This window comes from Salvia hispanica, chromosome 1, assembly GCF_029641045.1.
Source record: "Salvia hispanica isolate PSC_SH4W2 chromosome 1, Shi_PSC_v1, whole genome shotgun sequence".
NCBI lineage: Eukaryota > Viridiplantae > Streptophyta > Magnoliopsida > Lamiales > Lamiaceae > Salvia > Salvia hispanica.
The window spans coordinates 61532742-61546022 of record NC_142692.1 but is presented as its reverse complement, the minus strand read 5'-3'; the positions used below and the strand labels follow the sequence as shown (position 1 = coordinate 61546022).

General features: G+C 36.8%; 1 protein-coding gene across 1 annotated transcript; it reads left to right on the top strand.

Moving 5' to 3' along the window:
• The first annotated feature begins 683 nt into the window (after nucleotides 1-683).
• LOC125198973 (protein FAR1-RELATED SEQUENCE 5-like) lies at nucleotides 684-3463 on the top strand. Its single transcript, XM_048097180.2, has 4 exons — nucleotides 684-729; nucleotides 1123-1885; nucleotides 2048-2372; nucleotides 2429-3463. Exons 1-4 carry the CDS (start codon nucleotides 684-686, stop codon nucleotides 3461-3463), a joined length of 2169 nt encoding a protein of 722 aa, XP_047953137.2.
• The last annotated feature ends 9818 nt before the right edge of the window (nucleotides 3464-13281 follow it).

Genomic DNA, 13281 nt, shown 5'->3' with positions numbered 1-13281 from the left:
CCCTTAAGCAATTTTTATGATTGCCACATGGCAGCTTATTATTCGTGCACATGTACAAATGATTGGCTAGGAATGGTGGTATGGTGTTACTTTAAGAGGTATTGTCATTTTAACACAATCCTATATATATATAGGGTTGTGCTAAAATGACAACACCATTTAATATAACATCATACCACCATTCTAGGCCCGTAGATCTAGAAATCCTAGGCTTATTAAGCTGCCATGTGGCAACTTATTTTAATTAATTTGAACCCAATTAAAACTCTGAAGGGTAAAATAGTAATTCTCTATTCCTTAAATTGAACCGTGTGAATTAGATGGCGGAAATTAGACGATCATTCTGTGATATTGATCGCGACGATGAATTCTCAATTCATCACTCGCTGGATTCTTCATGAATTCTCAATTCATCAATTCAGAGTCACGCTCAATTCATCGATGAATTCTCCATCCAGATTCTCAATTTCACGTTGAATTTCACTCTTCATTTTCTGCAATTGGATTCTCAACATCAACAACTGAGCTGAATTTCACTCTTCAATTTCTGATCCATATTCAACAATTCAATTTCTCCACAATTCGTTTTCTGCAATTGGGTTCCGAATTTTCAATTTCAGTCCTAATTTGAGAACCGAGAAATCTCCAAATCGTTGTCTCTCTTCATAGGTTTCTGAAGATCTATGGGCGACTCGATCATCAATTTTGATTTGGATGTTTTTCCTGAAGGTGAGTAACGACATGTTTAGCTGGAAAAATTATGATGACGAATTGTGATGACGAATTGTGATGACGATTATTGATCTTTTGTTTGAAAAATTATGCTTCTGTTTATGTTCAATACATGTTGAAGAGTAGTTTTCGATGAATACTTGTTTAATAGAGTATGTTTCTACTTCTGTTCAATATTGGTAGAGGAGTAATGTTCGACTTCATAAAGCATAATGCAGAGTATTAACCTATGATCTCATCGCAATACTATGTTTCTGGTGATTCTGATTTTGTTTAGTATAGTTTGTAGTAATTGCTGGTTTATGTGTATCACATTGCTGTTCACCTTATCGTTTATTGCAGTCAATTGTATCTGAACTAATTTGCCTCATGTTTTATCTTTTTATCCAGTTGCATGTGTGCCAGCATGCCCCAACGAACTCCGTCCTTATGTTGGTAAGAAATTTCATTCATTAGATGAGGGTATTGCCTTTTATGAAGCTTATGGTCGTGAAACTGGTTTTGATGTGCGTAAACGTGGAAGCAAATCTACTAGAGATGTTGTTACGTGGCAATATCTTGTTTGTAACAGAGAGGGATTGAAGGTGGGGATTGAAATGGATGAGATGCATGCACAAGAGGGTTTTATAACCAAACGTAGACGCGCATCCAAAAGGTGTGAATGTAGGGCGCGAATATCGCTTAAGTATGTATTTGAGGCTGGATTTTTGGGGTATGTTGTTCAAGAATTTGTGGAAGTTCACAATCATATTATGATTGAACTTCCGTTTAGACGTTACATGCATATTAACCGTAGGTTGGGTGAAGTACACAGGCGATTCATATGGGACTGCACGAAAGCCAATATTGGACCCACCATGACATTCAAATTCTTGAATGAGTTCTTGGGCGGCTATGACACTGTTGGAATCACCGTGGCAGAACTTAGGAATTATGTACAAGGTCTGAAAACTTATGTTGAAGGTTCTGATGCACAAATGTTGTTAGATGAAATGGCGAGGAAAAAGAAGGCATGTCCTGATTTCACATATCACTATCAGCTTGGGAGTTCAAAAGAGTTGAAAGCGCTTTTCTGGTGCGATGCAATATCTAAGCGGAATTATCAACTGTATGGTGATGTTGTCTCCTTCGACTCCATATACAATACCAATAGGTAATGCCTTGTTCGTTTATATATAAATTCTGCATTCCATGTGTTAGGTTTCTGTTTGGATAACATTGTAGATTAGGACTCTAATATTTGCAGTCTATTGTGTATTATATTGCAGTTTTTGGACTCTAATATTGCAGTCTACCATTTATATGTATGAAACAGGTATTGCATGATATTTTCACCCTTTACGGGCAAGGACAACCATGGAAATCCAGTCACATTTGGAGCTGCACTCTTATCCAATGAGACCATAGAATCTTATTCATGGCTCTTCAAGCATTTTTTGGAATCCATGGGTCAAGCTCCTAAGATGATTGTTACTGACCAAGATAGATGTATGAGAGCTGCTATTCGTGATGTTTTGGTGGATACAAAGCATAGATGGTGCATGTGGCACATTATGCTTAAACTTACCGATAAAATTCCAAGGAGATGTCTAGAAAATGAAGAGTTGAAAAAAGAGATCAGTGCTTGTGCGTGGTCTGAGGTACTAGAGCCGGAAGATTTTGAAGATTCATGGATGGGGATAATGGATCATTATAGCTTCTTCATGTCGAGTGGTTTGTAACAATGTTTGGCGATAGAGAGATGTGGGTCCCTGCCTATTTTAGAGACTTTCCCATGGGGTCTCTTATTAGGACGACGTTTGTTTCCGAGTCTGAGAATAGCTTTTATAAAACATTCACCAGACCTCGCTCCAATCTAGTTGAGTTCATCATGAATTTTGATCATGCCTTGGCTACACAGAGAAATTCTAGCTCGAAGTTAGATTATATGGATTCAACTATTATACCACCGTTCTCCAGTCAGTTGGTATTAGAAAAACATGCTGCAACAAAGTACACTGATCACATGTTCAAGAGAGTGCAACGTGAGATAGTGGACGCATTGCACCATTGTAGCACTGATGGTTTGTTGAAAGATGATGTGTTAGAGATCTCCACAATAAAGGACAAGTATAGTAAATCTTGGGTTGTTACCTACACGACCAGTGAGGATTCGTATTCCTGTTCTTGCAAATTGTTTGGGAGAGAGGGAATTCTTTGTAGTCATATATTTTTGGTTTTCAAGAACAGGTTTTTGAAGGTTATACCTGATAAGTACTTCCATGTGAGTTGGTTGAAGACTGCCTTAGATGATGCTATTCGTGGACCAGCTCGATGTTTGACAGATCTTGAACTTTTATCAGATCCAAACCAACAGTCAAAGAATAAAGTTGCTGACATATTTTTCAGTTACATGAAAAAGTTTGATGCTGATAGTGCCATCATTGATTTATTTTCAGCTGGAATTGATGAGCTTGGGAAGAGTCTTATGACAAGAATCCATGAACCATCTTCAGGAGAAAAGGATAAGCCAGTTAAAGATTTCTATTTTGCTGAAAAGCCAGCTGTGGTTAGAGTACAGCCACCATCAGTTGTATCCACCAAAGGTTCGATAAGTGATTCCAAAAGCCGTTTGGTGTCCGCGAAGGAAAAGGCTATAAAGTTGAACAGCAAACCATTGCGTCAGTGTAAAAAATGTGGCGAATTTGGTCACCATGACTCTAGGAACTGTGGTCGACAAAAGGGAAAATAAAATTTTTAGTTCATTTTTACATTATCAGGTTGCAGTCTTATACAGAAGATATTGAAGTATTAGGGTAGATATATTGCAGTCTAATGAAACGAGTGCAGACACACTATTTTCTTCTTTCTATTCCTTCATTACTATTAATTTTATACTATTGTTTCCAAGTTGCCTTTTATTCCATTAAATAGTCTAACTTCAATCTTTTTTAATTACAAAATTTTACAGTACTATATTGCAGTCTTATTCAATGAATATTGCTGTGTTACCACAGCAATGTTGCAGGTTACAATTGTTCTTTCTGATGTAGTTTAATAGAACGAGAGTATAGCTAGGTGGTACACAACCTTAAAGTCAGTATTCTCTACAACCAAAGCATAATTAGCTTTCAAGTGCTAGGAAAACATCACATGACTTTAAAGAAATGTTCACTCAAATTCCATTAATTTCATTCACTAGATGATTCTTTTAAGTTTCTTTTATGCAAAGTCATGACATTTACACTGCAATAATTTCCCAATAGAACTCCCTGCTCTAACTGAATCTCATATTTCAAATCAAAATAGGTCCTAAACACTTTGTTACACCCATAAACTAATATGATCTGTAATTAATCTCAAGCATGCAAGCATATTATGAGTAACTGCCATCAAAACAATTATGGATAAAAAGTCAAACCAAATTAAGTCAGTTACATTGTCTACCCCAAAATAAAACTATAAAACGAAATGTTTCAGCACAAGTTCATTCAAACATCCAAGACTTCATGGCAAACATCCAAGACTTCATTGTTGCAGCAGCCTTAGGCCCTATTTTCATTGTGAGGAACGCCAAGATGGTTTGTTCTTGTACTCCGCTACCATATTCTCCACATCAATCGGTCTTGTCTTTTTTGCCTGCGTATACTGATGTGAGGCAAGTCTTGACACACACCTAAAGGCCCTATTGTTGTTGTTATACAGCATTGCTGTACAATATTTGGCTCGAAGAAGCTGCAGAGGCCTTGATTGTTTGTTTGTCAGATCACATTTCCAGTCAGTGACCTTCATGCCCATATAAGTCTCCATATGGCGCATTGCATACAGGCCACAATCTGTAGTGTCTTCTTTAGCACTCCATTTCATTTTTAGAACCTTCACATTTGCTTTTTGGAGCATGCGACCGTAGCTAGCACAACCACATGTCTCCAGAGTGTAGACAAAGAAATCTATCTGCAATTTATAAAATAAGAATTGTCAAGCTGATGAGATTTGCATATTTATATAATGTATATTGCAGAATAACATATATAGCCTTGCTTGCTTACCAACCTATAGACTTGGTCACCATATCTATCCCCAACATCAGCTTCTTCTGATCTAACATTATCTATCACGCAGATTGTTGCTTTCAAGAAATCAAAACAAACCACATAGTAGTGGTCGTTTGTATATATAGGGAAAAAAACCTGTTGCATAACAATGAGTATATTTAATTGCATTCTACTAAGAAACATATTGTAGTTCAATGTATTGATAGTTTATTACCAGACTGAAATTTTCCCATTTGATGTTTTGGATATACTTGAGCTCATCAATGATTCTTTCATGAAAGACCTCCTTTGTCTTATAATTGCTCCAATCAGTCTTTGGGTCCACAACTGTACCATTTTGCAGCCAAAGAAAATAAGAATTAGGACAACCATACGAGAAGTCTAATATGCATTAAGTGTTTGAGACATACGGAGGGGAAAGTAGACAGAAACAATCTGTTGGGTGATGTACGGGACTTGAAATTCTTATTCAAGTTTAAGTAACAACTCCATCCATCTATGACTGCAACATGGATACTTGCATATGGCAGCATTGACATTAGTTGAGCATGAGTAATTTTCAAGTTGTTGATGTTGAATACAATCAGCTCCCTGTTACAAAATGTAGGATGTTATCATTCTGTACAATTATTGAATAAACACTTGGTATTAAAAATAATTTCATACGAAACATACGTGGCATTGATTTCAGTACTCATCATCCAAAAATACAGTTCCCTCTCATCCCCCGTCAGTTTGTTTGACATTGTAACTGCACGCACAGCATAAGGAGATTTTATCGCATCACTTACTTTATGTTTTGTCTTGTCACGGGTGGAGATTGTTTTTTGTCCCTGTTGGAAATTACAACAAACAATATTACAATTATTAAACTTAAGAATGCATAGTATAATTTGTCAAGATGCATTATATATATGTTCCTCCTTTTCTTTGGAAGGATCATTCACATTCGATGCAGCATCAGCCTTTTGCGTGTCCTTTGAAGATACAGTTTTCACTCCTTGTGGAGGCTTCAAAGGTTCTTCACAGACATTCTACAATAGCCACAAACACAAATGCATTAAAATGTGAAATATATAATATACTAATCTGCAAAAATTCAAACTGTGTTATGCAATGTATATCATACCTCTGCAGGAGCTGATGTACTCTCATTTTTATCCTTTGAAGGCTCATTCATTCCAGTAGCTGCAGCTGGGCTCGATGGGCACGTAGCCTGGGAAGACTCCTTCCTTGCTTTAGTTGCATCACCCATCTTTTCCTTTCCACGACTTTGATCTGCAACAGGTGATTTCTCACCTCTCGACTGGCCACCTTGTGCTTGCACATTCTGTATATCCATAAAACCATCATTATGAACAATCTCCAATTGCAAAAGTGTAGTGAAATTTCAAATACAATATATATAAACCACATATTGTTATCAATAAGAAAAACTTACTTGACTGTCATCACCATCAAACAGATTCCAATTAGGCATATAATTTTCCAATTCAATTTTTTTATCTAGAGCACTCATCATTTTTTCGATTGCTGCCAGCCAGTCAGGATTCTGCAGATCCTCGTCATCCAAATTTTGAGCAAGTGTTTCAACTTGATCTTTTGTTTTCATCCGTCTCTTCTCTCTCTTTCCATTAGTCAGCATTATCAACCCCGCTGCAGATGCTACCTTAAAACTGTTCATTTCACGTATGTGCTCTGGTGGTGCATGTAACGTAGCAGCAAAATTGAATATTCCATCAGCCAAAAGATTTCCAGCACGATAGACATCAGTAGTAAATTTCCTTGCTTCTATTTCCTCGTTGTGTTGCTGCTTTGTTTCTGCTGAAGTTGAAGGACAGGCCATATCATTCACCTCATCCAAGATTTGTTGCTCTTGCGCTCGGATTAATGCTTTGTCATCATCAACAAGTTGTTGTGGCATTCTGTCATCATAGTAACCCAGCCCTAATCCACCAGCATTGATCTCTAGGGCTTCTCTTGCTTTTAACGCCTCCAACTCCCACATGTTAATTGATGGGAAACGTCGTTCAACTGTTCTTCTTCCTACTATCATCCTGTCCACATAACATCTCTGACATACAGAAGCATAAAAAACTTTAGTATATGCATTTTTTTAAAAAAATTTTAAGAAAGTTACACTTACAATAAGGAAAACTATTGGACCAGTGTAGTATCTGCTAGAGGAGTTCAGCCATCTGTTATGCACATCTAACAGAACATTGATGACGTATTCACACCAATTGTATTCATGGATGATTGACAAATCATCCAAGATATGTAGGATCTTTTGGATAACAGGTCCATCTGCTGGGGTCTCTATAAAACAATATTCCATGAGCACCAAGAACAGTCTCTTGAATTGGTCACCACCATCTACCTCATTCAACATCAGGATGGCAATGTCATCAACATATATATTTTTCTTTGGCTTTTTAAGAGACTTTGCAACGGCTTCCATCCACGACAAATCATGCTTCCGGAGTTTCCGTTCAATACGATTTTTTCCTTTAGGAAGGCCAAGCGTCAGATGCACATCAACTTCGTCGATGTGCCTGCATTCTGTCCCTGGCCCTCCTATAGGTAACCCACAAGCAATGGGATTGAAATATGATGCAACCCAGAATCCCCCAGTTTTGGAGGTATGAAATTTAACTTGAAATTCAGAAGTGCCCCAAACCCCAGGTCAATTATATCCCTTTTTTGCTTTCCATTTAGATACTCCATGGTATTTCCAAATATTTCTGGCTTTAATCTGAATAGCAGGGCATTCATACCCTTGTTTAATCTTATCAAAACTACAAAAAAAAAAAAAAAAAAAAATTCAATACTACATTATTATAAATGATGGACTGCAATATAGAACAACAAATACTGCAAGATGATGATGCATTATTCTAAATGATGCACTGCAATGTATAACAAGCAATACAGCAATATATACCATTAAATAAAGCAATATAGCATGCAAAACAGCAAGTTGATGCATTATCCTAAATGGTGCACTGCAATCTATAACAAACGAGACTGCATTATTTTAAATGTTGCACTGCAATGTATAAGAAGTAACACAACAATATGACATAAATTATCTTATTTGTTGGTCCCTCATTTTAACTAGTAGAATGATAAGTATCTAATCATGTCATGATTTAGGTATGAATTATCAATAATTGCTATAACTAACATCACTTGAAACAGAATTTAAAATTAGCAAAAGTTCATTTAATCTATACAGTAATGCTTAGATTTTGAACACTATTATCTATTTTGTTACTTGCACTAACTCATATATAGACTATTTTTGTCAGACAAAGATCTGTCATATAATCCAAATCAATAGTGTAAATATGCAAAACTGCAAGATCATGATGCATTATTCTAAATGGACCACTGCAATATATAACAAATAAGACTGCATTGTTATAAATGACTCACTGCAATATATAACAAGTAATACTGCAAGATTTTTCACAATACCTTCACCTCCCGGTCCTCTTATTTCTGCATTCGTGTTTATTCTTGTGCTTGTTTCAGCTTCCACTTCTTCCTCATTCATATTTTCATGATTACTTCTAGTTTCAGCTTCACTTGTATCCCCTCTAGATTCTTCCTCTTCCACCTGTGATATTGTTCTTTTTCTTGCCATTTAAATTTGTCTTTACACTGCATTAAACCAATAACATCCAAATCATCCACAAAATGAATCATGCAGTAACATAACCCATTTTATACATTAATACAAGCAAATCACTAACTAAGCAAATCACCAAATCAACAATTCACTTCGAGTACAACAATACTTAATCCAATAGACAAAAAATCACAATAGTCTGTCACAACGTTTCAAAAAACCCTCATACATGGAGCAAATAGCTATAAAATTTCGAAAATCACCAAAAACAGACTAAAACCTCAGATCGAAACATTAAACAAGGTATCAATTGAATGAATAATACACATACATAAATCTGCATTCACAACAATGTAACATTCTGGAAACCTATTTCGTTCAACCCTAAACGGAATCCAATTAACATACCTTCTGAACTGTTTTCACCGATTACTTGTTGTAGGCGTTCGGAATTCCAGAAATAAGCCCTAAATCGCGCGATTCACCGTGTAGTCGTGGCTGGAAATTGAAGTTACACGGTGTAGGGGCGGAGGCGGTCGGATTTAGAGGCAGAGGCGGAGGCGACGGGATCTAGAGGTGGAGGCGGCGGGATCTAGAGGTGGAGGATTGGGGAGATTTTGGAGAATCGGAGATTTTGGAGAGTCGGGGAGAGAGAGAGAAGAGTCGGGGAGAGAGAGGCAAATTTGGAGAATGGCGGTATTTTTGGGGGTAACCCTAATTTGAATCGGTTTGAAATGACTAAGATGCCCACGACAGCAATTCGGTATACACTAGACAGCAATCTCAATTCTGTTCACGAAATTAAATCTTGAGCGTTGGATTTCCGGATCTAAGGGTGGATATTGGTGGTATGATGTTATTTAACTATAGTGGCACCCTAGTGCACCCCTATATATAGGGTTACCCCCAAAAATACCGTCATTCTCCAAATTCGCTTTCTCTCTCCCCGACTCTTCTCTCTCTCTCCCCGACTCTCCGATTCTCCAAAATCTCATCCTGCCGCCTCCACCTCTAGATCCCGCCGCCTCCACCTCTAGATCCCGCCGCCTCCACCTCTAAATCCCGCCACCTCCGCCTATAAATCACGCCACCTCCGCATCTGCCTCTAAATCCCACCGCCTCCGCCTCTACACTGTGTAACTTCAATTTCAAGCCACGATTACACCGTGAATCACACGATTTAGGGCTAATTTCTGGAATTCCGAACGCCTACTACAAGTAAACGGTGAAAACAGTTCACAAGGTATGTTAATTGGATTCCGTTTAGGGTTGAACGAAATAGATTTCCAGAATATTACTTTGTTGTGAATGCGGATTTATGTATGTGTATTATTCATTCAATTGAGGCCTTGTTTAATGTTTAGATCTGAGGTTTTAGTCTGGTTTTGGTGATTTTCAAAATTTTATAGCTATCTGCTCCATGTACGAGGGTTTTTTGACACATTGTGACAGACTATTGTGATTTTTTGTCTATTGCATTAAGTATTGTTGTACTCGAAGTGAATTGCTGATTTGGTGATTTGCTTAGTTGATGATTTGCTTGTATTAATGTATAAAAGGGGTTATGTTACTGCATGATTCATTTTGTGGATGATTTGGATGTTGCTTGAATTGGTGACAATATTTGATTGATATTATTGGTTTAATGCAGTGTAAAGACACATTAAAATGGCAAGAAAAAGAACAAGGTCAGAGGTAGATGAAGAAGAATATAGAAGAGATACAACTGAAGATGAAAATATGAATGAGGAGGAACTAGAAGCTGAAACAAGCACGAGAATAAACACAAATGAAGAACTAAGAGGACCCAGAGGAAAAGGTACTGTGGTAAATCTTGCAGTATTACTTGTTATATATTGCAGTGGGTCAGTTATAATAATGCAGTCTTGTTTGTTATATATTGCATTGGTTAATTTAGAATAATGCATCATCATCTTGCAGTTTTGCATGTTAATTGTGGGGATATTTAAATATATATTTATTGGAAGTGTAAAAGTGATATTTTATGTTTATATAAATTTGTCAGAGGTATCATTTAATCTATTCAGAGTAGATAACAGTGTTCAAAATCTAGGCATTACTGTATAGATTAAATGAACTTTTGCTAATTTTGAATTATGTTTCAAGTGATATTAGTTATAGCAATTATTGATAATTCATACCTAAATCATGACATGATTAGATATTTATCATTCTACTAGTTAAAATGAGGGACCAACAAATAAGATAATTTATGTCATATTGTTGTGTTGCTTGTTATACATTGCAGTGTAGCATTTAAAATAATGCAGTCTTGTTTGTTATAGATTGCAATGCAGCATCATCTTGTTGTTTTGCATGCTATATTGCTGTATTGAATGTTATATATTGTTGTGTTGCTTGTTATACATTGCAGTGCAACATTTAGAATAATGCAGGCTTGTTTGTTATAGATTGTAGTGGACCATTTAGGATAATGCATCATCTTGTTGTTTTGCATGCTATATTGTTGTATTGAATGTTATATATTGTTGTATTGCTTGTTATACATTGCAGTGCAGCATTTAGAATAATGCATCATCATCTTGCAGTATTGCTTGTTCTATATTGCAGTCCATCATTTATAATAATGTAGTGTTGAAATAATTTTTTTTTTGTAGTTTTGATAAGATTAAACAAGGGTGTGAATGCCCTGCTATTCAGATTAAAGCCAGAAATATTTGAAAATACCATGGAGTATCTAAATGGAAAGCAAAAAAGGGATATAATTGACTTGGGGTTTGGGGCACTTCTGAATTTCAAGTTAAATCACATACCTCCAAAACTGGGGTTTTGGGTTGCATCATACTTAAATCCCATTGCTTGTGGGTTACCTATAGGAGGGTCATGGACCGAATGCAGGCACATCGACGAAGTTGATGTGTATCTGACGCTTGGCCTTCCTAAAGGAAGACATCGTATTGAACGGAAACTCAGGAAGCATGATTTGTCGTGGATGGAAGCCGTTGCCAAGTCTCTTAAAAAACCAAGAAAAAATATATATGTTGATGACATTGCCATCCTTATGTTGAATGAGGTAGATGGTGGTGACCAATTCAAGAGACTGTTCTTGGTACTCATGGAATACTGTTTTATAGAGACCCCAGCAGATGGACCTGTTATCCCAATGATCCTACATATCTTGGATGATTTGTCAATCATCCATGACTACAATTGGTGTGAATACGTCATCACTGTTATGTTAGATGTGCATAACAGATGGCTGAACTCTTCTAGAAGATACTACACTGGTCCAATAGTTTTCCTTGTGGTAAGTGTAACTTTATTACAATTTTTAAAAAAAAATGCATATACTAAAGTTTTTTTTTCTTCTGTATGTCAAGGATGTTATGTGGACAGGATGATAGTAGGAAGACGAACAGTTGAAGACGTTTCCCATCAATTAACATGTGGGAGTTGGAGGCGTTAAAAGCAAGAGAAGCCATAGTGATCAATGCTGGTGGATTTGGGCTGGGTTACTATGATGACCGAATGCAACAAATCTTGGATGAGTTGAATTATATGGCTGGTCCTTCAACTTCAGTAGAAACAAAGCAGCAACACAACGAGGAAAGAGAAGCAAGGAAATTTACTGCTGATGTCTATCGTGCTGGAAATCTTTTGGCTGATGGAATATTCAATTTTGCTGCTACGTTACATGCACCACCAGAGCACATACGTGAAATGAATAGTTTTAAGGTAGCATCTGCAGCGGGGTTGATAATGCTGACTAATGGAAAGAGAGAGAAGAGACGGATGAAAACAAAAGATCAAGTTGAAACACATGCACAAAATTTGGATGACGAGGATCTGCAGAATCCTGACTGGCTGGCAGCAATCGAAAAAATGATGAGTGCTCTAGATAAAAAAAATTGAATTGGAAAATTATATGCCTAATTGGAATCTGTTTGATGATGCTGACAGTCAAGTAAGTTTTTCTTATTGATAACAATATGTGGTTTATTTATACTGTATTTAAAATTTCACTACACTTTTGCAATTGGAGATTGTTCGTTATGATGGTTTTATGGATATGCAGAATGTGCAAGCACAAGGTGGCCAGTCGAGGAGTGAGAAATCACCTGCTGCAGATCAAAGTCGTGGAAAGGAGAAGATGGGTGATGCAACTGAAGCAAGAAAGGAGCCTTCACAAGCTACGTGCTCATCGAGCCCAGCTTCAGCTACTGGAATGAATGAGCCTTCAAAGGATAAAAATGATAGTACATCAGCTACTGCAAAGGTATGATATACATTGCATAACACAGTTTGAATTTTTGCAGATTACTATATTATATATTTCACATTATAATGCATTTGTGTTTGTGGCTATTGTAGAATGTCTGTGAAGAACCTTCGAAGCCTCCACAAGGAGTGAAACCTGCAGCTTCAAAGGACACGCAAAAGGCTAGTGCTGCATCGAATATGAATGATCCTTCCAAGGAAAAGGAGGAAAAGGTATATAATGCATCTTCCCAAATTATACTATGCGTTCTAAGTTTAATAATTGTAATATTGTTTGCTGTAATTTCCAACAGGGACAAAAAACAATCTCCACCCGTGACAAGTCAAAACCTAAAGTAAGTGATGCAATCAAATCTCCTTATGTTGTGCATGCAGTTACGATGTAAAACAAACTGACGGGGGATGAGAGAGAACTGTAGTTTTGGATGATGAGTACTGAAATCAATGCCACGTATGTTTCGTATGAAATTATTTTTAATACCAAGTGTTTATTCAATAATTGTATTTGTAACAGGGAGCTGATTGTATTCAACATCAATAACTTGAAAATTACTCATGCTCAACTAATGTCAATGCTGCCATATGCAAGGATCCATGTTGTAGTCATAGATGGGTGGAGTT